This window comes from Brassica rapa, chromosome A03, assembly GCF_000309985.2.
Source record: "Brassica rapa cultivar Chiifu-401-42 chromosome A03, CAAS_Brap_v3.01, whole genome shotgun sequence".
Lineage (NCBI taxonomy): Eukaryota > Viridiplantae > Streptophyta > Magnoliopsida > Brassicales > Brassicaceae > Brassica > Brassica rapa.
In genome coordinates this window covers 37,796,012-37,821,841 of record NC_024797.2, presented here as the reverse complement: position 1 = coordinate 37,821,841, position 25,830 = coordinate 37,796,012, and the positions used below count along the sequence as shown (strand labels likewise).

Genomic DNA, 25,830 nt, shown 5'->3' with positions numbered 1-25,830 from the left:
TGATTTTGATCTTTTTTACGTGCCGTAATTTTCTGCATCCCGTTTCAGGGTCAAAACGACTGAATTTGAGCCCGAAAAATTGCACCGTTCACTGCCCATTATGGTTTCTGGGGCTTTCCGCAATGGTTCTATGGGTGAGGTAGTTTCTCACGGTTCAAAAGTTATGAGGTTTCCAAGTTTAGATTCGTTTTAGGCTGAAAAATAAAAATAAAAAGGGGTGCAACACGAGGACTTCTCGGGAGGTCACCCATCCTAGTTCTACTCTCGCCCAACCACGCTTAGCTGCAGAGTTTTGATGGGATCCAGTGCATTAGTGCTGGTATGATCGCACCCGTCAGTACAACACTCTCGTTTCTATATATCCTTTTCTCGGCCAATACAAGTGTAAGGCTGTGGGGCCTACATGATTTTCAGGCCGTTTTGTTTCGAGCGAAAAAGTGTGTCGAGGTTAATGGCGTTAAGAAAGCATCAAAAACAACCCTGAGAAACTGCTTTTGATTTTTTTACGTGTCGTAATTTTCTGCATCCCGTTTGAGGGTCAAAACGGCGGAATTAGAGCCCGAAAAATTGCACCGTCAATTCACCGCAATGGTTCTATGGGTGACGTAGTTCCTCACGGTTCAAAAGTTATAAGGTTTCCAAGTTTAGAATCGTTTTAGGCTGAAAAATAAAAATAAAAAGGGGTGCAACACGAGGATTTCTCGGGAGGTTACCCATCCTAGTTCTACTCTCGTCCAATCACGTTTAGCTGCAGAGATGTGATGGGATCCAGTGCATTAGTGCTGGTATGATCGCACCCATCAGTACAACACTCACGTTTCTATATATCCTTTTCTCGGCCAATACAAGTGTAAGGCTGTGGGGCCCACATGATTTTCTGGCCGTTTTGTTTTGGGCGAAAAAGTGTGAGCATCAAAAACACCCTGAGAAACTGCTTTCGATCTTTTCTAAGTGTCGTAACTTTCTGCATCCCGTTTGAGGGTCAAAAGGGCTGAATTTGAGCTCGAAAAATTGTGCCATCTATTCACCGCCCAATATGGTTTCTGGGGCTTTCCGAAATGGTGCTACGGGCGACGTTGTTCCTCACGGTTCAAAAGTTATGAGGTTTTCAAGTTTAGACTCGTTTTAGGCTGAAAAATAAAAATAAAAAGAGGTGCAACACGAGGACTTCCTGGGAGGTCACCCATCCTAGTACTACACTTGTCCAAGCACGCTTAGCTGCGGAGATGTGATGGGATCCAGTGTATCAGTGCTGGTATGATCACACCCGTCAGTACAACACTCTCGTTTCTATATATCCTTTTCTCGGCCAATACAAGTGTAAGGCTGTGGGGCCCACATGATTTTCTTGCCATTTTGTTTCGATCGAAAAAGTGCGTCGAGGTTAATGGCGTTAAGAAAGCATCAAAAACACCCTGAGAAACTGCTTTCGATCTTTTTTACGTGCCGTATTTTTCTGCATCCCGTTTGAGGGTCAAAACGGCTGAATTTGAGCCCGAAAAATTACACCTTCTATCCACCGCCCATTATGGTTTCGTGGGCTTTCTGAAATGGTGATATGGGCGACGTAGTTCCTCACGGTTCAAAAGTTATGAGGTTTCCAAGTTTACACTCGTTTTAGGCTGTAAAATAAAAATAAAAATAAAAAGGGGTGCAACACGAGGACTTCCCGGGAGGTCACCCATCCTAGTTCTACTCTCGCCCAACCATGCTTAGCTGCAGAGTTTTGATGGGATCCAGTGCATTAGTGCTGGTATGATCGCACCCGTCAGTACAACACTCTCGTTTCTATATATCCTTTTCATGGCCAATACAAGTGTAAGGCCGTGGGGCCCACACGATTTTCTGGCCGTTTTGTTTTGAGCGAAAAAGTGCGTCGAGGTTAATGGCGTTAAGAAAGCATCAAAAACAACCTGAGAATCCGCTTTCGATCTTTTTTAAGTGCCTTAACTTTCTTCATCCCGCTTGAGGGTCAAAACGGCTGAATTTGAGCCCGAAAAATTGCGCCGTCTATTCACCACCCATTAAGGTTTCTGGGGCTTTCCAAAATGGTTCTATGGGTGACGTAGTTCCTCACGGTTCAAAAGTTATGAGGTTTCCAAGTTTAGACACGTTTTAGGCTGAAAATAAAAAATAAAAAGGGGTGCAACACGAGGACTTCCCGGGAGGTCACCCATCCTAGTACTACTCTCGCCCAACCACGCTTAGCTGCAGAGTTCTGATGGGATCCGGTGCATTTGCGCTAGTATGATAGCACCCGTCAGTACAACACTCGCGTTTCCATATATCCTTTGTTTTGGCCAATCCAAGTGTAAGGCCGTGGGGCCAATGTGATTTTCTGCCCATTTTGCTCCCAGCAAAATCCGCTTTTGATCCTTTTTACGTGCCGTAACTTTCTACAGCCCGTTTGAGAGTTAAAACGGCTGAATTTGAGCCTAAAAAATTGCTCCGTCTATTCACCGCCCATTCTGGTTTTTGGGGCTTTCCGAAATGGTGCTATGGGCGACGTAGTTCCTCAAGGTTCAAAAGTTATGAGGTTTCCAAGTCTAGACTCTTTTACTCTGAAAAAAAAAATAAAAAAAATAAAATAGGGTGCAACACGAAGACTTCCCAGGATGTCACACATCCTAGTAGTACTCTCGCCCAAGCACGCTTGACTGAAAAGTTCTGATGGGTTCTAGTGCATTAAGGCTGGTATGATCGCACCCGTGAGTCCATGATTTTCTGGCCGTTTTGTTTCCAGCGAAATATGCTTTCGATCCTTTTTACGTGCCATAATTTTCTGCAGCCCGTTTGATGGTGAAAACGGCTGAATTTGAGGCCAAATTTGCGCCGTCTATTCACCGCCCATTATGGTTTATGGGGCTTTCCAAAATGGTGCTATGGGCGACGTAGTTCATTTTGGTTCAAAAGTTATGAGGTTTCCAAGTTTAGACTCGTTTTAGGCTGAAAAATAAAAATAAAAAATAAAAAGGGGTGCAACACGAGAACTTTCCGAGAGGTCACCCATCCTAGTGCTACTCTCGCCCAAGCACGCTTAGCTGCAGAGTTCTGATGGGATCCAGTGCATTAGTGCTGGTATGATCGTACCCGTCAGTACAACACTCTCGTTTCTATATATCCTTTTTCTCGGCCAATCAAAGTGTAAGGCTGTGGGGCCCACATGATTTTCTGGCTGTTTTGTTTCGAACAAACTTTCCGCTGTTTTTATCGTAAAGTTTGATCGATGACTTCGAGTGATGAGAAAAATGAAATGGTTCAGCTATGGTCTTCGGGTGATATCATTAAAAAGTAGACAAGAATGCATGGATTCCCGTCGTATCGACGTTTTGAGAAAGCCCGATCGCTTCGTAACGATCGAAACGTGCATGTCCTCGGTCACTACGTAGTGACCAAGATAAGTTCGGAGCTCGATCGCTACATAGCGACCGTGCGGTTCGCGTGCTCGTTCGCTACGTAGCGACCGAGTAGTACGCGTGCTCGGTTGCGATGTAGCGACCGAACTTTATCAAGCTTAGCTCGAGCTCGGTCGCTACGTAGCGACCGAGCAGTGTGCGTGCTCGGTCGCTACGTATCGACCGAGCTTGGCTCGGGCTCGGTCGCTTCGTAGCGACCGAGTAGTACGCGTGCTAGGTCGCTAGATAGCGACCGAGCTTGGCTCGGGCTTAGCGACCGAGTAGTACGCGTGCTCGGTTGCTACGTAGCGACCGAGCTGTGTGCATGTTTGGTCGCCGCGTATCGATCGAGCTTGGCTTGTCCGCGTTCTGATTGCCATACTCGAGTTTGTCCGTGGCCGATTTGGAAACATGTCTGTTACCTTCGGACAATCGGTATTTAGTGGTTCGATTGAGATTTGAACAAGATTTTACTGCAAGGCTCTTTGCAACGATTTTTTTACGAAGATTACTTTTCGTAAAAACGTCCATGTGGATTTTTACTGACTTTCAGACATTGATTCCGTCTTGACCGATTTTGACTCCAACACTCGATTTCGAAGAACATTCAAAATCCTCGTATACCGTAGGCAATTCGAGGTATTCATATAACCGGTGCCGTTTTGTACGATCAATCCGAATGTTGTTCGAGAGAACGAGTTTTTGCGGTTTTTAAATAGTAAATTTCCAACGGTGACTCCGATCGAGATGAAACAAGATCAGGTTCGTTCTAATCCTGAAGGGGGGTAGTTGCAATGAAGGGCTGAAGACAGCATGTTTGTTCCAGCTAGGCGGATGGCCAAGCTGGTTGCGTGTTTGGTCCAGCTTGCGGATGGTCCAACTCGGCCATCCGCCGAAGAGGAATGGTCCAGCTCGGCGGATGTCCGAGCTGGTCGTGTGTTCGATCCAGCTCGGCCATCCGCTGAACTGGACTGGTCCAGCTCGGTGGATGGACGAGCAGGTCTCATGGTCGATCCAGCTCGGCCATCCGCCGAGCTGGTAGTTTGGTCGATCCAGCTCGGCCATCTGCCGACCTGGACAGTGTGCTCTGTCCATCCTTCAATAAAATGGGCATACCTTATGCTATAGGATGCTGATTGACCTCAGACTGGTGGCATTGGAATGCTAACTCAAAGCTCTATCTTGCGTCAAACGATGGGCTCAATCAAACCATGGGAAGGTAATCATCCATAGCCAAACATCTGACGCGTCTGTGCAGTTCTTCACCTCAAAATGTTCGAACGAATGAGTTGGACTGCGTGTTTTGTTCCGTGATCCATTTCTCTCGAGTATTTTGCTCCAGAACTTTTGCCGAGAGTGTTTCGAGAAAGCTTTCGTACAGAAACGCAATTTTTGGACGTTTATTTCGAGATAACCGTTTTTGACCCGAACAATGTTTACTTCTTGTTGTCGATAAAATATATCAATAACTCGTCATATAAACTTTTCAATAAAAATTATACGAACTTTTTATTGCGAAATTTTTTTTCCGGGCATTTTCAGACATTAATTCCGTCGTGACCGATTTTAACCCCAACAGGGGCTTAAGCACTTTAAACTTAGTAATCATAAAAACCTAAGCCAGAGTAATAAAGCATCACTATCCCAAGAGAGTGGACAACATGGGCATTATCTCAAAGACAAGAAAACCTAACTAGAAGTCACAAAATATATAAGTGCAATGAGAAAAAACTTGCACGATGGGAAGAAATAAAAGCCCATAGAACAAATTCAAATTTGAGAATACGAAATAAAGCGGTCCATACGTATCGAACCAAAAAATGAAAGCATACCAAGGTTACAAAGTCATAGGTTTGTTTTAGAAACTAATACACTATTCATCTTTGTTTTCAGAACATATGTTTTTATTTTCTTCAAATTTGTTTTAAGGAACATATATTACTCATGTCTTTCATCTATGGAACATCAGCATAAGTGTATTTAGATTTTATTGAACTGCTTGACGCGAATTTGCCGATGATTTCTGAAAGACCCGTCCCTTCCCCAACTCCTCCTGGGGTTCCCAGGACGAGGTAAGGGTACACTTGTCTACTTTTCCAACATCACCGTGTATTCCTTACCGGTCCCCTTTATGAAATTTACAACTTAAAGGGAAAAAAGAAAACTCGTATCCTTTTTATTGCTTAAAAATCCTTAATGGAAAACATGTTTGAACACTGGTCTTGAAAGGACAAAAGATTTAAAATAAAGAAAACAAAAATAAATGCATTTCCCGACCCAAGAACCAGCACCACTCCAACCTTACTCCTGCATTTCCTCGGTCGTAACTGCGGAAGGGAGGGGTGAGCATTTTGGGAAATACTCAGTGAGGACGGGTTCCAGGAACCCGTTAACTCATATCAAAACACATAACACAGCAAGTATTAAAAAGTAATCTAATAAGGACTAGCAATTCACATTTATCAACCTAGACACCTAGGACCTACACAGCTCAAGCGGACCAACCCTCCCCTTTTCTTGCTGCATCCCTATGGAGCCGACTGTCCTGGTACACTCGGCATCCGGTTCCCTTGGATGTAGTCTATACCCTCTGCAGTGTATTACGACCCTTTCCCGCCAAGACTCGGCGTGACTCAATCTTACCGGCGCCTCTATTCTTACCCTGCCGTTTTTGAACGCTACGGCCTCCGCGTTTCCCATACTCCCCACCAGTCCCTCGGTGGTTTGTATTTCATTCAATTCTCAGTTATTTTCTTAGTCTTTCTAGACTCTTTCTTTTCTTAGTCACTCTAGACTCTTTCTTTCCGTAGTCATTCTAGACTCTTTCTTTATTTACTTTCTTTCCTCCTAGTTCCTCTAGGTTCTCAATCATTTACCAAAACAACACATCAATCTCAACATTGAATTCATTCATCATCAAACAAACCTAGTTCATACTAGTTACGTCCTAATACTATACAGGGTTAGGAATCTTGAGAGGAGTTCACAGAGAAGTCCTCACCTTAGTTGGTTGTCGATCTGGTTCTAGGACAGCGAAGGGAGTAGGTTCTGTTCCGGATCTGGTTCTCAGAAGTCTGGATGAGAGAAAAGGGGTTTTAGATCTCAGATATGTCATCACCAATGACTAGGAAGAACAGGGATATGAGGTTTACCTTAATGATCTAAACGAAGGCGGTTACACTCCACAGAATCGAGAAGCCGACGGCTTGGTACCCGCGATCGGCGACTTGGACTGCGCGCGCGGTGGTCGACGGCAGCGCTTCCTCGGTGGAATGGTGGCGGCGGCGGCTCTCGATTCTCGCAGGGCTTCGCTTGGTGAGTGTCTGATGGCTCAGCTGTAGGGAGGCACTTCCTTTTATAGTTGTTAGGATTAAGGTTACTTAGGGTTTCTCTCTGTTGGGCCTTTTCCACTTGGGCCTGGGCCGGGGTGTTACAGTTTCATTTATTTACTCGATCAATAGGAATCGAACCAGATCTTGAATTTAAACACCAGGCTGTGAGAGCAATGCATTAACCAACTTTTTCTCTCCCCACAAATAAGACAATAGACTTGAGTCCAAAAGTTGTCGATATCAGTCAATTTGTTTGGATCAATACACAGCATAGCATGAGGTAAATTCTATTCATGTGATCATTAAGGTTTTACTTGGTAGTTACATGCATAGATTCGTACTGTTCTTTTCTTCCCATGTGAAGATGTTCTTAGTTTCTGAATCTCTGTACCTTTCACAAGTCGCAAATTACATGGTCCTCAAAATTCGAAATTAAAACCTTCAAATAATTATTTCTCACATTCATATATGAGCTGATGTTATCCACATGATAGTAGTGGTAGTGAAATCGTACCCTATTACTTAGGGCCTATGAAATGACCTAACTATAGGTGGTCCTGCTTTTCTCAAAGTGGTATAAAACCTATATCAATATACATAGATACGTTAAAGAATAAAATTTTTTAGTTGTGGACCCTAGTTTCTCGGCAGAATGCACATAAAACATGAAGGACCACACTTAGGTTTGGAAGAAGTGGTAATCAAATGTATTATAGGTAGTTTACCTTAGGATTTGATGCCGTTTATCATTGCTTTCGTAAGAGAGAAAAGAAGAGACATATTAACTTTTAAGAACTCCAATTGGATGTTGCACCAAAAAAAAAGAACAAAAAAAACCCCCGATTGGATATTCTACTATATTCTACCGCAGCAGGAAGTGGATAAAACTTTCACGTTAAATTTGTATCATTATAATTCTGTGTCTATATTTTTTAAGGCCTGTATCGGAACCAGACCCTATTAGAGACATGAAGAGAAGATGATATTTTAGCTAGACATTCTTGAGAAAGGAATGTTTTGTCCAATGTTTGCCTGATCAATACAGATAAGAATCGTATGTAGTGAATGCAATTAGTTAGCATAGAAAATACTCACAGCTTGGTTTAAGTTGCTTTTAATTAGGATTCTCAAGTTAATGTTCTTCTTTCCTTTTTAATATGAACCCATCTCCGGCTAAGTCCTAGGTTTGAGTCGATTTAGTTTAGCCGTTCTCTTATTAAACCCTTGGTAAACAATTTCTTGTGTCAAATTCTTCTATCTTTTCCGCGTTCTTATTCTGTTATCAATTATTCTGCAAACTCACATTTTCTAATTTACATCGGCGAGTGTATCAAAGAGTGTGTCGCGAGTTTGTGTGTTTGATTCTGGTTTAAGATCAAACTGTTCTTGCCATTGTGGTTTCAACAAAGTGGTACCAGAGTCAGGTTGGTGGTTGTCAATGGCGAATGCACGAATTAAGGTGGAGCGGTTTGATGGGAAGGGAGATTTTTCATTGTAGAAGAAGAGGATGCTAGAGCATCTGTCTGTTCTTGGTTTAAAGGATGTGTTAGAAGAGTCTACATCAACTTCTGTATCAGCGATTCGGAAGGATGAAGGCGAAGATGTTTACATGGAGCAGTTGGTGAAGAGGAAGCCGGAACGCTTGAAAGATCGGAGAAGGCGATGAATCTGATCATTCTCAATATTGGAGATCACGTTTTAAGGAAGATCGAGTTGTGTACATCACCTGCTTCTACGCGGTCTACAATGGAGAGGTTATATCTTTCAAAGACTCTACCGAATAAAATTCACTTGCAGCACAAATTCTATACCTTCAAGATGGTCGATACTCGAGATATGGATGATAATATCGATGACTTCTTTAAGATTGTCTCTTACCTGTCAAGCGTGAATGTAATTGTATCAGAGGAGGTACAAACGATTCTGCTCCTGAATTTGCTTCCTTCACGGTTCAACTCTCTCAAGCAAACGATTAAGTACGGCAAGGATACTTTGTCGTTAGAAGATGTGACAAGTGCAGCAAGATCAAAAGATCAGGATCTCAAGACCTCTACGGCTTCACATGATAATGGTTGTGAGAACCGAAATTCACACAGTCGATTTCCGTTCAAATTAGGAAAGTTAGGAAAACCCTAATTTTGAAGAGGTCCCAGATATCTGCTAAACCACACACCAAGCAATCAGAACACAAAAGTAAAGACGAAAAGGAATAAGAAATCGTAAAAAAGAGCAAAAGGTGTCTTATTCCGAATTCGCGTATGAGCATTACAACAAGGTAGAAGCCTCGGGTATGAGAGCTGTCGGTGAGATTCCTAGTTGTAACAACCTATGACTGAAAATCTAGTTGAGTCGCAGCTCGAAATAACAAAAACGAAAAGTTGCCTAAATGCTCTAAGTGCTAAGTTTGCCCTGAAAAAGTTCTCCCCTTGTGCATCTCGCCTAGGAATCCTTATACTCCTCCAAGGTCGGTTTAAGCTTTTCCCTTCCTGCCCTTAAGCCGTCTAAAATGAAAAATGGAGATATTCCATTTTTTCGATCTTCATGTTTATCCGCGGAAACTTAACATTTTTTTCTGCGGAAACTTATCTATATATTTGTTTTTATAATAAAAACATAAACCGCCATAGTATTTATGAGCTCATACTTAAAGAATCGTAAGTGGGTTTGTGGTCGCGTTCTAGACCTCGTTGGGTGGTTTGGTTGCTCGCTATGTAGCGACCGGTTCGTTCGCGGACAGGTCGCTACGTGGCGACCTTGTTTGGATCTTTTTCTGACGTTTTATGAACGTGTTCTTGGACTACGGGTGTTTATTTTTGATGAAACAACTGAGATTAGTGCAAGATTTTACCGCAAGGTTTTTCGTAAAGATCTCTTTACGAATATTACTTTTCTTAAAAACGTTCATGCTGATTTTTACGGATATTCGGATGTTAACTTAATTGTGTCCGTTTTTTAACCCAACACTTAGTCTCCCAGCCCGTTAGAATCGTGGATTATGATGAGATTCTAGCGCGCGGTTTAGCAAGTTAGGCAAGATAGGCGTATTGGACGAAGTTTATACCCGAAGATTCGTTTACCAAATGTCAATAAAGAAAAAAAAAATTTATACAAAAAATATATATTATTTATATATATATTGAAATCTCATACTCATACCTCTATAAGTATTGAGTTCCCATTCCTTCATTTTCTTCACACCTCCTCTCTCTTTCCAAACTCTCCTTAGTTTTTATTTCAAGATGTCTTCCTCCCAAAACGACAAGAAGAGTTCTGATGCTGAGATGGTTGAGGCCTCCTCCCAGGCGCCGGAGTCAACCCCTTCCGACAATGCTCCAGCCTGTGTCGCCGGCTTCCTTTCTTTCCGAGAGAAGATGGCTCGCCGTAAAGCTGAGAAGGAACCTATCCACGTTTGCGCCGAGCCTCTATCTTCTTCTGCTCCGGTTGTCACTCCAGCTGTCGATCTTGTGGTTCAGGCTCCGCAAGATGCGGGGGAACAGTCCGGGACGGGAATTTTGTGTGTTTCTGATGCCTCGGCCCAGCCGTCTGGTTCATCTACAACTCCGATCGTTTTTGACGATAAGGAGAAGGTCACTGAATCGATGCCTCCGCCTCCAACCAGAAATGAAATCATCCTGGTGTTCCGTGCTCCCAGTGCTACTCCAACTGTTCCAGTGAGGAGTCGGAAGAGGAGGTGTACGAAGGGCAATGATGGGGAGCCTTCGCATCCGGAGGGGTTGAGTCTGGCGTCAGGACTTCGTGGAAAGGTTTGTCTATTTTTTTTTTTTTTTGGTGTTTTATTCTCGTCGCATTGGATTTTTCCCACCCCATTTTTCTTCGCATCTCTAATTGTGGCTTCATCTTGCAGTTTATATCGTTGATCGATGGGATGATAAACAATTGCAGTTCTGAGGCCAGTCGTCTTGCGAGAGAGCTTACGGAGACGCATGGCAAATTGTCAGAGCTCGAAGCTATGATGAAAGCGGTCGAGGATTCTCATTTCGCAAAGGTGTCCAAGCTGGAGGTTCCTATTGGCGAGCTTGAGAGGGACCATGGGAAGACGACGATTTCTTTAATTAAAGAGAAGAAGGCCAGGAAGTACAAGTCTTCGGAGGTACGTCGACTTCAACTCCATATTGAGAATGGCGATGAATCGACGAACCGCAGAGTCGAGGAGGCCAAAGGTGCTTTGCGCGTTGAGTTTCAGGCCCGTTTGACGAGGATCGCCGACTTTCTAAGCTCCCTTGAGTGCGTTTGCAGTAGGGATTTGGTCCTATTGAACATCGATGGTGGGATGGCCGTGGTTCAGGCGCTCAAAGGTGAGACCCCTTCATCTTTACAGGCCGAGGAGGCCAGGTTGTCTGCCGACAAGGAGGATCTGGCGGTCGTGGACGGGAGTTTTGAACTCATCCTGGCTGACCTGAAATCTGAGTGCATCCTCCCGACATCCTCGGAAGTCCCTGAGGGGCAAGATCTTCTGGTTGGGGAAGGCGGAGATGGTGCGGCTCCGAGTTTGGACGAAGCGACGGGTGAAGGAGAGGTCTAGATTCCCGAGTATGATCAAGGTTGCGGTCTTGTTTATGAATTAGTGCTTGCTCTAGCCTTGTATGGCCATGTTTATGTTTTTGGACTGGTCGCTTGTGGCTTTGAATCCTTGCCCCTTTGCGGCATTTTATGAATGGATGATCAGTTTGCGTTTATGTAAGTGGATGGTGTAGAAGGAAGCTTATGAGTTGTCATCTTATATCTTTCTCCAAAGTGGAATGCTATATTTGTTGTCCGTTTCGAGAATTTTCTGCAAAGTCCTAACTTCGTGGGATTTCTGAGGACGTTAAATATAAGCATATAGGCGTGCTTTAGGATCTCATATCTTCGATATCATACCTTGAGATGTTAAAGACCAGTGTGCTGGGTTTAGGGCAAGACCTAGGTTTACTTCTGGTTTTAGGGAGTGCGAGGACTAATTCGACTTACGTATCCTGTTACAGTTTCGACCTGATTCCATACCGATTTAAAGTCCGCAATAGCTTCTCGTCTTATACGACTTGTCTGGTTGGAATAGAGCATCTCTTTAAGGACAATTTTTAAGTCTCCTAGAAGTGCTGACCAAAATTTCGGATTTCTTTTATAGCGGTATTATCCTTGTGTCGGATATGTGACGGTCATCTTCGTGAGATGGCCTTATCTGTTTAGGACGCTTAAGAGTTTGATGTGATCAGCAACTAACTTGGTGGTAGATACTTCCATTTGGGTCTTCGCGAAGAGTACGTGTTTGAGGAAATGTTAGTGCATATTTTGTTTTAGACGGGGGTTTTGTTTTGTCGGATGGGAAATAGTTTCTTAGGCGTCTTTGCGACGTCTCGCAATGCCAAAGGATGATTTTTCCCTAGTGACTGGTGAATTTGCGAGTTCTTTTAGGACACAAATATAATTTGTGGACCAAAGGTGATTGTGCGGTTTGTAAGGTAGAAAATTTCAAACATATCGAGAGCCTGGTCAGATATTTTAAACTTGGGAGTATACGAGTATACCTATATATACCCACTCCCCCTTTTTCTGAGAGCGGGACAGCTGAATTTGTCTTTCGACAAACTGCCTACGTATCCCTTTTGGAGATCAAGCCGTCTCGTAGTTCGGTTGTTTATGAAGTGATTTGTTCAGTGAGTATTTTTTGAGATGCATTGCATTCCAAGTTCTTGGAATCTTCTCGTCTTGCATGTTGGCTATTTCATAGGAACCTGGTCGGACAACTTTTATGATTTTGTATGGTCCTTCCCAGTTTGCTCTGAGTTTTCCTGCATTTCGCTCGGCAGTATTTTGGAAAACCTTGCGCAGAACTAAATCCCCTTCGTTGAATCGGCGATTTCGAACATTGGAGTTATAATATTTTGCGGCTGTGTGTTGATAATTTTGAATTCGGACGATCGCTCGATCCCGGTGCTCGTTGACGAGGTCGAGATTATCTGCGAGCATGGTGTTGTTGAGCTCTTCTCGTTCGGGCAGTAATCTTCTTCGGACGCCGGGGAATTCGACTTCTGCGGGAAATATGCATTATGTCCCGTACACGAGGGTGAAAGGTGTTTCTCCTGTTGCTCGTCCTGGGTTCGTGCGATGTGACCAAAGTACTCCCTCAAATTCCTCTGTCCACCTGCCCTTTTTTAGTGCGTTTCTTAAGTCCGTCTAGAACGGTCTTATCGATTGTCTCGGCTTGACCGTTGCATTGTGGATATCTGGGATTTGATTTGTTTAATCGTATCATCCATTTTTTGCAAAATTCTTCGAATCGGGTGGAGATGAACTGAGATCCGTTGTCAGTTACGATCTCGTAAGGAACTCCATGTCTACAGATAATGTTTTCATACGAAATTTTCAACTTGGACATCTTTTATACTCGTGTATGATTCTGCCTCCACCCACTTTGAGAAGAAATCAGTATGACTCTCCGCAACATAGCTTTTCGAGATAAAGTTTCATTTCGTACTTCATTTAGATCAAACATAAGCCATCGGAAACATACCCAAACCAAGTACGGATAAGTTCGAGTATGACAATCGGAACACGGACAAACCAAGCTCGGTCATTGCGCAACTACCGCACATGCACGCTATTCGGTCGCTACGTAGCGACCGAGCTCGAGCCAAAGCTCGGTCGCTACGTAGAGACCGAGCATCCGTCCCGCTACGTAGCGATCAAGCTCGGCCAAGCTCGGTCACTACGTAGCGACCGAGCGTCTATCCCGCTCGGTCTCGGTTGCTACGTAGCGACCAAATGTCCGTCCTACTCGGTCGCTATGTAGCGACCGAGCTCGAGCCAAAGCTCGGTCACTACGTAGCGACCGAACGTCCTTCCTGCTTGGTCGCTATGTAGTGACCGAGCTCGAGCCAAAGCTCAGTCGGTACGTAGCGACCGGGCTCGAGCCAAAGCTCGGTCGCTACATAGCAGCCGAGCGTTTGTCCCGCTCGATCGCTATGTAGCGACTGAGCGCTCTTCCCGCTCGGTCGCTACGTTGCGACCGGGCTCGAGCCAAAGCTCGGTCGCTACGTAGCGACCGAGCTCTTCCGAAACATTGATACGACACCAGTCCATGCATTCTCGTCAAACCTTCGATGCTATCTCCCAAAGACCGTAGCGAACTCGGTTCATATTTTCCGCCATTCTAAATCATCGATAAAACTTTGCGGTTAAAACCGCGGAAAGTTCATTCTTTATCGAACAAAGTCGCAATAAACGCTTCGAGTCGGAAGACGGCCCAAAGGGACCTAAAACACGACTCGAGGCCCATCCTACGATTTCTTAACCAAAAGCCCGTAAACCGTAGCATGGTTTACGGTTGGCGCGCAAGGAAGGATAAATGTCAAGTTTCCGCGGATAAATACGAAATTTTGAGGATAATTACGAAGATCAGAAAAAATGGAATACCTCCATTTTATGCTATGACGGTTTAAGGGCAGAAGAGTAAAAGCGTAAACCGACCTTGGAGCGAGTATATAAGGAGTCCTAGGCGAGAGGCATGGGGGGGGGAGAACTTTTTCAGAGCAAACTTAGCACTTAGAGCAATTTAGGCATATTTCTGTTTTTTGTTATTCGAGCTGCGACTCAATTAGGTTACTGCCGTCTTAGGGTTTTAGAACTAGGAATCTCGCTGACAGCTGTCGTAGCCCAGACACTTACCTTGTTGTAACGCTCAAACACGGATTCGGAATAAGATCCACTTTTCTCCCTTTTCGATTTCTTATACTTTATCGTTGTTATTCTCGTGTTCTGATTGCATGACGTGTGGTATTAGCAGATATTCGGGACCTCTGGGAAATTAGGGTTTTCCTAGTTTCCCAGAGGTCCCGGATATATTCTAATACCACATGTCAAGCAATCAGAACACGAGAATAACAACGATAAAGTATAAGAAATCGAAAAGAGAGTAAAGTTGATCTTATTCCGAAACTGCGTTTGAGCGTTACAACAAGCTATAAGCCTGGACTCGAGAGCTTTCGGCGAGATTCCTAGTTCTAGCAACCCTAAGACGGCTAAACCTAATTGACTCGCAGCTCGAAATAACAAAAATGGAAATATGCCTAAATTGCTCCAAGTGCTAAGTTTGCTCTGAAAAAGTTCCCTGCATGCCTCTCACCTAGGACTCCTTATATACACGCTCCAAGGTCGGTTTACGCTTTTACTCTTCTGCCCTTAAGCCATCATAGCAAAAAATGGAGATATTCTATTTTTTCCGATCTTCGTAATTATCTTCAAAATTACGTATTTATCCGCGGAAACTTGACATTTATCTTCCCTTGCGAACCAAGCGTAAACCGTCCTATGGTTTACGGGCTTTTGGTTAAGAAATCGCGAGATGGGCCTCGAGTCGTGTCTTAGGTCCCTTTGGGTCGTCTTCTGACTCGAAATGTTTATCGCGACTTCTTTCGATAAAGAATGAACTTTCCGCTATTTTTTCGCAAAGTTTGATCGATGATTTAGAATGGCGGAAATAGTGTTGAAGAATTGACGAGAATGCATGGACTGGTGTCGTATCGACGTTTCGGTAGAGCTTGGTCACTACGTAGCGACCGAGCTTGGTCGCTACGTAGCGACCGATCGGGAAAGACGCTCGGTCGCAATGTAGCGACCGAGCTTTGGCTCGAGCTCGGTCGCTACGTAGCGACCGAGCGGGACGGACGCTCGGTCGCTACGTACCGACCGGACTTTGGCTCGAGCTCGGTCGCTACGTAGCGACCGGGCTTTGGCTCGAGCTCGGTCGCAACGTAGCGACCGGACAGCGTGCATGTGCGGTAGTTGCGCAATGTTCGAGCTTGGTTTGTCCGTGTTCCTATTGTCATACTCGAACTTTTCCGTAATTGGTTTGGGTATGTTTTCGATGGCATATGTTTGATCTAAATGGAGTTCCAGATGAAACTTCATCTCGAAAAGCAATGTTGCGGAGAGTCATAATTATATACTGTGGAGATTTGGATGTTAACTTCGTCGTGACCGTTTTCGACCCCAACATATTTAGGGTGCCTGATGAGTAGAGTTTCATTCATCCTTTATTCAAGAAGATGAACTCCAATCTTCCTACTTCGCTCGTGGGTGGTTGTGTGAGACCTTGCCGCCTGTTTACTGATCCTTTCTCCTCCCATATTGCTTCTTTCGGAGAAGTTTCTGAAACTGATAGTGAGGTGATTCCAAGGGCGCCTTTGAAGCAATGTGGTTCCCTCGTTCTAGACGATGGCCCGCGTTCTGAAATTCAGGGGGGAGGTCTGTAGGTGATACGGAGGAAGTACGGGATCCATTCTTTGGTGCAGATGAGGATTTCTTTGGAGTTTGAGCGCGCTCTTGATGGGGCCAGGCGAAATAGCCATCTTTGAGGCGTATCTGGTAGCAGGTTTTCGGGGGATCGTCCCTTCGCTTGTGCCTGAAATATCATCGTTTTTGGGTTTTTGAACTTCTCAACTTACTCCTTCATCCTGGAAGACTTTTCGGGGAGCCTTATTGTGACACCCCCAATCGTAGTTGACCAGAAATGACACGGTTGATGTTCCTCGATGGTTGATCCGAGGTTCTCAGAATACTTCTGATCGCCTTAGACCAACAACCAAAGAACACCAACGCTCCTATCAGATATCACTCTAGGCTTTTCAACCCGAAAAAAGTAATACCTGATAGTTAGTTCGTCCGGACAAGGACTAATATCATCTGGAACCCGTACTTTAAAAACACTATTTATATATCATTCAACAGCATCTTACAAAATTTGTTATAAATTAACCTCGAGGTTTTCGGTCAACAAATCTTATACATAAGATATATCAAAATGACTTTACAAGGATAATAAAACTACCGCTGGCTAATGTTGTTCATTCCTGTCCTAGACTAAGGTCTCCCGCCTATTGGTTACCTGCATCACAAATGAGTCATGAGTAACTAGTTTATTCAGTGAGCCTAGTCCCGCACCCCAACATATATTAATAATATCTCAAGCAATCAACTTCTTTTGTACGCAGTGGAAATATATTCCATATCTGGATATTTATATATAAGGAATATTCTTCCATCATGGTGAATCTAATCATATACCTCACTTCCTATTCCCGTCTCTCATATCATTCATATAATAATATATATATATATATATATACCAGACCCGAGAAACCACAAAGGCTAAACTAGTCTAGCGAGTTAGCATCACCATCATCTCCATCAGATATTCAAAAATTGAACATCTAACGCTGCATGCAGTTACACGGCCTCCAGGGTGCGATCACATCATCGTGTTTTCGTGACCTTGTTCCATATCGCAGGACCAATTCACGGTAATCATCATTCATACGGGAATATTTTGGAAGACAGGTTTATAATAAGACATCACATGATTAATACTTCCACACTTAATTATATTTAATACTATACATATGTATTAGTACTTGAGAACAAGTACTAAGGTTTGGAATAATCATCTGTGATCATTCATAAATATTTAATAAGTGTTTACACTAAGTAAACACCTTACCAATTCAATATTGATCAAGAGACAAAGCCTATCAATCATCTACAATCAGTACATTCAATCAAGAATATTCATTCACTACTCATCAATCATCTATCTAGACTGACCTTTAATTCTTTGAGATTGGCTAATCAAGACTAGACTCGGGCTCAAGCTAATCACACTCCACTTCCGGTACACTTGAGATTCAAAACAGTCACAATTATCTGACTGATCCGACCACTCTCCTTGATATCTGAATTCAAACCAAGTGACTGAGCGGCTACAAAGAGTGACTGGACCGATCTAGCAAAACTCCACAACCAACTAGACAGAAATCGGTTTTACTTGATGAACCAGTCTTATCCTTCAACTTTACTCGACCACTGACCTGAAACAGAGCAGTTCATAACATGATCTTCAATCCAACAGTTCGGTTCTGAAGAAGATATTTAAATCAGTTCCTAACAGCTTGGTTTACAACAAGGTTAATCAGTTCAGCTCAGGTGTAGTCCAGACCATGACCAGTTCAGTTCAGATTAAATCCAATCAGTTCATAATAGATGAGGTAATTCTATTCCAGCAAACTGATTTATTTATTAATCCGAAATAATTAAATCTGAACCGAAGAAATGCTTAGATAATTGATCAATGACAACAGCTTAACTAAACAACATCTGATGCTGATCAAGAGATGACTGAGACAAGAGACTGAAGCTTACAACAACAACTGGTGCCCGGATGAACTCAGATGATTATCTTCTTTAAGCTTAGCTCACAGCTGGACTGATTTCAAAGAGACATCAAGCTTCAGTTCAGATCAGAAACAGAACAAGATCTAGGTTTTATTCTGAATATCTCACCTTTTTATCTTCCACACATCATCAGACTGAACTAAGGTGATGAAGAAAAATCATCCAAGGAGTTTTCTGAATTTTCTCTGATTTTTCTCAGATTTTTCTCTCAATCTTTGTCACTGATTTTCTCTGAATATTTTCTCTGCTTTCTTGTGGTTATGGACAACCAGAAGAGAGAAGATGGTGTTTTATAACATAAGAAGTTGCTTCAGGTGAGGGTTTCACTCAGCACAATGCAAGGCTGAGAAAGGACATGTGGAGAGCAGCTTCAGCACTTCCAACAGCAAGCTGCTGTCCTTTCCCTCCCAAGAAGAAAGCTGCAAGCAGCTGGTGACAATCATGTGACTGAATTAATGAGCAAGCAGGCAAGCAAGTAGGTGCAGGTCATGTGACCTAATTACTGAGGAAGCAAGTAGGCTAGAAGGTGCAAAGCATGTGACTGTTCAGAAATAATTTTCAGACTTTTGTCGATATTTTTCGGACTGTTTCGACTAAATATTTTTCATCATTCGAATCCCGTCCTGGTCTGAATAAACTCGCCTAGCATGAATAAAAATCGAAAATAATAATTAACACTCGACCAGAACCATTAAGAGATGGTTTTTCGACCAAAAGACAGCCCCATCGAGATTAATTCACCGTGTCGATTTTTATTTAAATTCTGATTGATCAATCTTCAAACTGATCTTAAAGAATTTTCTCGACCAAAATTATATCTGCTCGTGAGGGTTATTACATTCTTCCCCCCTCAAAAGAATTCATCCCCGAATTCTGAAAACGTAACTGTACACTCTTTACTGAACAATCTCTGAAAGGAGTTTTGGATATTAGCTCTTACCTTATCTTAATCTTCCCATATTAAAATAACTCATGGCCGATCCCTTGATTCCCCCAACAGATCCTTTCTTTTCTGATCAGCCACTTTCAAGATAACCAAATTCTTTACTCTGCACAACTCTTGTCAACTGCGGTCTGCATACTTTTTCTAACAATCTTGTATATGTAGACTATCACTTCTCAACCTTTTCTGTCTGACTTTCCCCCATAACAACAACATGAAATTCGGAACGTGAGGTGATGTGCCATACGTGAATGTAACATCTCCAGTCTGGTCAATGTTAACTTGATTAACCGTGCAACAATCAAACAAGAACATGCACGATCAATCACACCAATATGATTCGGACCAGGGGTGCTACTCTCAAATAAACACACTCACCCATTCCAAGAATAATTTCACTTACAGTATTCTTTACACTTCTGATCTATCTGAGACGCTCTTCATAATCTTCTGACTACTACTAGAACATGGCAAGAACCACTTGGTGAGATCCCTAGGCTATGGCAGCGAATCCAGGTTCAACAAGAATATTGAACAGCTTACTTCTAGATAGCAACAACTCTTCCAATTCCTTAAGCATAACTTCAAATTCTCTAGCTATCTGATTGTTCACTATATTCTGATCCTTGTCATCTCCTCTTTTCCTAATGATCAAGATAATGGAATACACAACTTCACCTTTTCCCAAAAGGTCTTCAACTCCCATGACTGATACGAACGATGCTCCAACACTTGGTAGAATGCAATTGTAGGCCATTGGCGACTAGTCTTCTTCAAAAAAAATTATTTCCTCAACATCCTAATTGAGCTCGGTAACTAAATAGCCAATCTCACTCTAGATAGAAACATACCGCTCTAACGGAAGTACTGAGGAATGGGGAAATGCATACCATAACTTTAACTGGCAGCCCGTACTTCCAAATATGAACGGTAGACTTGAATTCACAAAAGTGAATCCTCTCTAATACTATGACATCGCTCAGGAACTACAACCATGTGTTGTTCCCGAATCAAACACAATATGGGCGGAGAATTCCATCCATAGGCAAGGTCTCTTACGACACCTTGATCACAATTCACATAACTTTTTTTTTTTCAATCATTTATAAAATTTTAAAAATGCACACAACACACAATGAGATAAGAAGCAAACATGTGATTGAACCTTTCAGGGGTTTTGACGGTCCAGACAACCATAAAGTGTAGGCTCTACCCAAATAGCCTAACACTTGGATCAAGACTAATGGTAAGGAAGCGTGAACAAGTCCAACTACTGGTACCCTAGGTATAGGTAAAGGAACCGGGTAACTTTATGGGCAAGGGTAAAATAATCATCCTTACTCTTCACAAAGGATTCACTGAAGTGCATTGATGCAAATAATCAAGAATTTCTCACACTTGGACGATCCTGACTATGCTGTCCTGGCATGTCACCACCATAACAACTCAGACTCCTCGATCTTGATCTGATGAAACGTACACCCAAAATCATCCCAGCGACTTAACCCACTGATTTAAAATAATCTTCGATCTTCACTGGTTGGGAATTAAACGGTCTGCAGAATTTGGTGAACTTCTTCAGCAATAACTTCTTTACTATTCGCGTCATACTCTAACATCTCCTCGAAGTTTTGAAACTCTATGGTCTTTTATCTACTCCAAAATTCTTGGCTAAGTTCCCAAAGATTTTCCATATGATCTTTGGCTTATTCTTCAAACCATAATCGATGAATGAATTTCACTCGACCACATATCTTCATGCTGAAATTGTTTTATATGATTAACTCAACCTGAACCTCCTGGCGGAAACATCCCACTGTACCAACTCCGTAAACTGAATCTTCAATCGGTCCCATATCTTGTGTAGAAAATTCTACTTCATGAACTCTTGAGATCTGTCCAACTCGATCTCACCTCTTTGAAGTAATTCTTGACTCTCGACCAACAACTCATCGCGTTCATCTCCAAATAGCTTGCTACCAAATCCTTCATGTAATTCTCTGAACATTGGCCACGTCAATCTTTTGCTCTGGGTGTTTCATCCCAAATCTGCCTCAAGCCAAAGTATACCTCAAACGGTTTAGTGTTTCTTCAGTATCTTATGGTCCCACTACTTCTTTCCATCATAAGCTTTAAGATGTCTTGTTACCAACAGAAAGGTGCATGTGTGTCCATCGTCTTGTACTACAGTTGAACCATCTCTTCCTCCAACGCTAAGCTCCAAACAAATGTTGAACAATTCAGGCTTGTACGGCTCTGTTTCTTGTACGTCTCAGCATAAGCTGGAGACTTGAGAAGCTGGAAGAATAAGTGCATCTAGGTGATCATGTGCAGTCGCATCGCTCTGAATCGGACCACAAACAACGCCCACCTTGACATCGATAACACACGAGTCCGGAGATGTATTCGATGTATCAATTATGTCCCATATCTCTCTCTAAAGAATTGGCAACCCCCACTAGAATTCAAAAGAACGAAAGGAAGGCATGACATTACTGACTCTTAACAGGGCAGTAGTGAACCCACCATGAGGGTAGCAAACTCGAGTCTGGTGATACTAACATCGGTAAGTACGGTCCACCCGTTCAAGCTTGTCTCGGTGCTTCTGCTATGAAATATCACTGTTAGGCAACTACCCATGACTATCTATCCTAAAATGAAGGAACAAGCCAGCATATCCAAGTTATCCTTGCGACTCATTTTGACTCGAAAAACATTTGAAACAAGTCCCATTCTAGCATCGTATAACCATGCTCTGATACCACCTTTGTGACACTCCCAATCGTAGTTGACCGGAAATGACACGGTTGATGTTCCTCGATGGTTGATCCGAGGTTCTCAGAATACTTCTGATCGACTTAGACCAACAACCAAAGAACACCAACGCTCCTATCAGATATCACTCTAGGCTTTGCAACCCGAAAAAAACAATACCCGATAGTTAGTTCGTGCGGACAAGGACTAATATCATATGGTACCCGTACTTTAAAAACACTCTTTATATATCATTCAACAGCATCTTACAAAATTTGTTATAAATTAACCTCGAGGTTTTCGGTCAACAAATCTTATACATGAGATATATCAAAATGACTTTGCAAGGATAATAAAACTACCGCTGGCTAATGTTGTTCCTTCCCGTCCTAGAGTAAGGTCTCCCGCCTATTGGTTACCTGCATCACAAAGGAGTCATGAGTAACTAGTTTACTCAGTGAGCCTAGTCCCGCACCCCAACATATATTAATAATATCTCAAGCAATCAACTTCATCTGTACGCAGTGGAAATATATTCCATATCTGGATATTTATATATAAGGAATATTCTTCCATCAATGTGAATCTAATCATATACCTCACTTCCTATTCCCGTCTCTCATATCATTCATATAATAATATATATATATATATACCAGACCCGAGAAACCACAAAGGCTAAACTAGTCTAGCGAGTTAGCATCACCATCATCTCCATCAGATATTCAAAAATTGAACATCTAACGCTGCATGCAGTTACACGGCCTCCAGGGTGCGATCCCATCATCGTGTTTTCGTGACCTTGTTCCATATCGCAGGACCAATTCACGGTAATCATCATTCATACGGGAATATTTTGGAAGACATGTTTATAATAAGACTTCACATGATTAATACTTCCACACTTAATTATATTTAATACTATACATATGTATTAGTACTTGAGAACAAGTACTAAGGTTTGGAATAATCATCTGTGATCATTCATAAATATTTAATAAGTATTTACACTAAGTAAACACCTTACCAATTCAATATTGATCAAGAGACAAAGCCTATCAATCATCTACAATCAGTACATTCAATCAAGAATATTCATTCACTACTCATCAATCATCTATCTAGACTGACCTTTAATTCTTTGAGATTGGCTAATCAAGACTAGACTCGGGCTCAAGCTAATCACACTCCACTTCCGGTACACTTGAGATTCAAAACAGTCACAATTATCTGACTGATCCGACCACTCTCCTTGATATCTGAATTCAAACCAAGTGACTGAGCGGCTACAAAGAGTGACTGGACCGATCTAGCAAAACTCCACAACCAACTAGACAGAAATCGGTTTTACTTGATGAACCAGTCTTATCCTTCAACTTTACTCGACCACTGACCTGAAACAGAGCAGTTCATAACATGATCTTCAATCCAACAGTTCGGTTCTGAAGAAGATATTTAAATCAGTTCCTAACAGCTTGGTTTACAACAAGGTTAATCAGTTCAGCTCAGGTGTAGTCCAGACCATGACCAGTTCAGTTCAGATTAAATCCAATCAGTTCATAATAGATGAGGTAATTCTATTCCAGCAAACTGATTTATTTATTAATCCGAAATAATTAAATCTGAACCGAAGAAATGCTTAGATAATTGATCAATGACAACAGCTTAACTAAACAACATCTGATGCTGATCAAGAGATGACTGAGACAAGAGACTGAAGCTTACAACAACAACTGGTGCCCGGATGAACTCAGATGATTATCTTCTTCAAGCTTAGCTCACAGCTGGACTGATTTCAAAGAGACATCAAGCTTCAGTTCAGATCAGAAACAGAACAAGACCTAGGTTTTATTCTGAATATCTCACCTTTTTATCTTCCACACATCATCAGACTGAACTAAGGTGATGAAGAAAAATCATCCAAGGAGTTTTCTGAATTTTCTCTGATTTTTCTCAGATTTTTCTCTTAATCTTTCTCACTGATTTTCTCTGAATATTTTCTCTGCTTTCTTGTGGTTATGGACTACCAGAAGAGAGAAGATGGTGTTTTATAACATAAGAAGTTTCTTCAGGTGAGGGTTTCACTCAGCACAATGCAAGGCTGAGAAAGGACATGTGGAGAGCAGCTTCAGCACTTTCAACAGCAAGCTGCTGTCCTTTCCCTCCCAAGAAGAAAGCTGCAAGCAGCTGGTGACAATCATGTGACTGAATTAATGAGCAAGCAGGCAAGCAAGTAGGTGCAGGTCATGTGACCTAATTACTGAGGAAGCAAGTAGGCTAGAAGGTACAAAGCATGTGACTGTTCAGAAATAATTTTCAGACTTTTGTCGATATTTTTCGGACTGTTTCGACTAAATATTTTTCATCATTCGAATCTCGTCCTGGTCTGAATAAACTCGCCTAGCATGAATAAAAATCGACAATAATAATTAACACTCCACCAGAACCATTAAGAGATGGTTTTTCGACCAAAAGACAGCCCCGTCGAGATTAATTCACCGTATCGATTTTTATTTAAATTCTGATTGATCAATCTTCAAACTGATCTTAAAGAAATTTTTCGACCAAAATTATATCTGCTCGTGAGGGTTATTACACTTATGGTCTTGATACCGGGATACACGAATTTCTATACTCCTACTACTTCGCCCCTCTGACGATCATGCCTGGGTTCTACCTCCTCCAGCCTCGTGACTGTGCTCCCTTGGTTGAAGAGCCTTCAAGAGGTACATGGGGTAGTTACCCCTTTGGGGACAACTGGACCAGTCGGTACGTGTTTATGAAGATCCAGGAAGTCTTCCATTATCCTACATTCTGGCGTACCGTTGGTAAGCCTTGCTCCGGGCGCTTTTACCTTCTTTAGTTGTTGGTTTGCTGACAACTGATTTTGCTTTCAGATGTGTCTTATCCGGTATCCTTTCTTGGGGAAACCATTGCGAAAAAGATGTTGGCGATTCCTCGACGTTTCCGTGGAGTGCACTTCCTGATGAGCAAGGCTGTCCTGCGTCACAGTCGTCTTTGGGGTAAATCTATGCGTCTTGGTCCTTTCTTTAGTAGAATCCCGTCTTGGTAGGGTCTAATTTCTTCATTTTTTACTCCCCAGGGAATATTGTGAGACTCCCTGTTTCTGCCCTCTATGACGAATATCAGCAGGCTGGAGCGCGAAGAAGACGCCCTTTCTATGCTCACCCACCTCGTTTGACTAGGGTAACACCGCCAGCTGCTAGGACTAGGCCACTCCCCTCCAGGACCGTGATTGGAGATTCACTGTTGATGGGCATTCGACAGAGGCTTCTTACTGAGTTGTTTCTTCTTCGTAACCGGGTGCGAGACATGGCAGCGCAGTGTGACTTATTGATTTGGCATGTGAGACCTTCGGCTAGATGGGAGCTTATGAAAGAATGGCTGGAAGGAAGGAAGGACAGAATGCTGGGACCCTGAAGAAGAATATCGTCGGCATCTGCTTGGTTCTGAACGATCAGATCATCACTTTGGAGGGTGCCCTCAAGTAGATTCGAGGTCCGCTGCAGAGTCTCGAGTCTCGGCCAGTCCACCTTTCTAGATGTTTGTTGCTTTTTGTCGAGTCTGTTTTTTTGAATAATGGCTTCTTGTTGCCTTTCTTGATTCTTCTTTGGAAAGATACTCTTTGGTAATGAATTTCTTTTCCTGCAAAACCCTATTTCCTTTTTTCCGTAAGTTTGGAATTGAGAATTTAGCCCGAAGGTCTCTTGAGGCCCCTGAGGTTTTATCTTTGGATCCTGAGATCGTAGTCAGGCCAGGAGGTCAATAAGAACCTGGAGGTTTACCTTTTCCAGGCCCGGAAGAAATTTGTTCACGACCCGGAGACTGCATGGGGACCCGAACGTTCTTAATAACCCGAGGGTATTTAGTTTTAATTTTAAGTGACCGTATTCTGCCATCCTAGGTGAGGCCACTACCGGTACCTGTTGGGATTTCGCATTCTACCCCTCGGAAGCTAATCACTATCGAGTTCTCGTGCTGCATGCTGCTTTCTGCAGAAAGCCACTATCAGACTTAGAGGGTGCTGGTGTGGGTGAAAACCCAAGTGCCAGACTTTGCTACTTTCCACGTCTGGAGAAGTAGAGTATTATGTGGTGCTACCGGACGTTTTGCACTTGCTCAATGGCAATTATACCTCGTGTCCCCTGTATTATTC

General features: G+C 42.7%; 1 protein-coding gene, 1 long non-coding RNA gene, 4 other non-coding genes and 3 pseudogenes across 6 annotated transcripts; 1 reads left to right on the top strand and 8 right to left on the bottom strand.

Annotated features, from left to right (window-relative positions):
• Positions 1 to 214: 214 nt before the first annotated feature.
• LOC117133133 lies at positions 215 to 333 on the bottom strand. The gene has a single exon (XR_004456974.1). It is a non-coding gene; the product is annotated as a 5S ribosomal RNA (ribosomal RNA).
• Positions 334 to 680: 347 nt separating this feature from the next.
• On the bottom strand, positions 681 to 799 carry LOC117133289 (annotated as a pseudogene).
• Positions 800 to 1,150: 351 nt separating this feature from the next.
• LOC117133166 lies at positions 1,151 to 1,269 on the bottom strand. The gene has a single exon (XR_004457007.1). It is a non-coding gene; the product is annotated as a 5S ribosomal RNA (ribosomal RNA).
• Positions 1,270 to 1,648: 379 nt separating this feature from the next.
• Positions 1,649 to 1,767, bottom strand: LOC117133188 (annotated as a pseudogene).
• A 373-nt stretch (positions 1,768 to 2,140) lies between these two features.
• On the bottom strand, positions 2,141 to 2,259 carry LOC117133194. The gene has a single exon (XR_004457030.1). It is a non-coding gene; the product is annotated as a 5S ribosomal RNA (ribosomal RNA).
• Positions 2,260 to 2,589: 330 nt separating this feature from the next.
• LOC117133291 lies at positions 2,590 to 2,708 on the bottom strand (annotated as a pseudogene).
• A 265-nt stretch (positions 2,709 to 2,973) lies between these two features.
• LOC117133285 lies at positions 2,974 to 3,092 on the bottom strand. Its single transcript, XR_004457093.1, has one exon. It is a non-coding gene; the product is annotated as a 5S ribosomal RNA (ribosomal RNA).
• Positions 3,093 to 5,555: 2,463 nt separating this feature from the next.
• Positions 5,556 to 6,914, bottom strand: LOC108869795. Its single transcript, XR_001956223.2, has 3 exons — positions 6,548 to 6,914; positions 6,397 to 6,469; positions 5,556 to 5,722 (listed from the first exon to the last, which is right to left on the bottom strand). It is a non-coding gene; the product is annotated as an uncharacterized LOC108869795 (long non-coding RNA).
• A 2,823-nt stretch (positions 6,915 to 9,737) lies between these two features.
• On the top strand, positions 9,738 to 11,506 carry LOC103841621. The gene is made up of 2 exons (XM_009118176.3): positions 9,738 to 10,491; positions 10,593 to 11,506. Exons 1-2 carry the CDS (start codon positions 9,967 to 9,969, stop codon positions 11,268 to 11,270), a joined length of 1,203 nt encoding a protein of 400 aa, XP_009116424.1. The 5' UTR covers positions 9,738 to 9,966; the 3' UTR covers positions 11,271 to 11,506.
• The last annotated feature ends 14,324 nt before the right edge of the window (positions 11,507 to 25,830 follow it).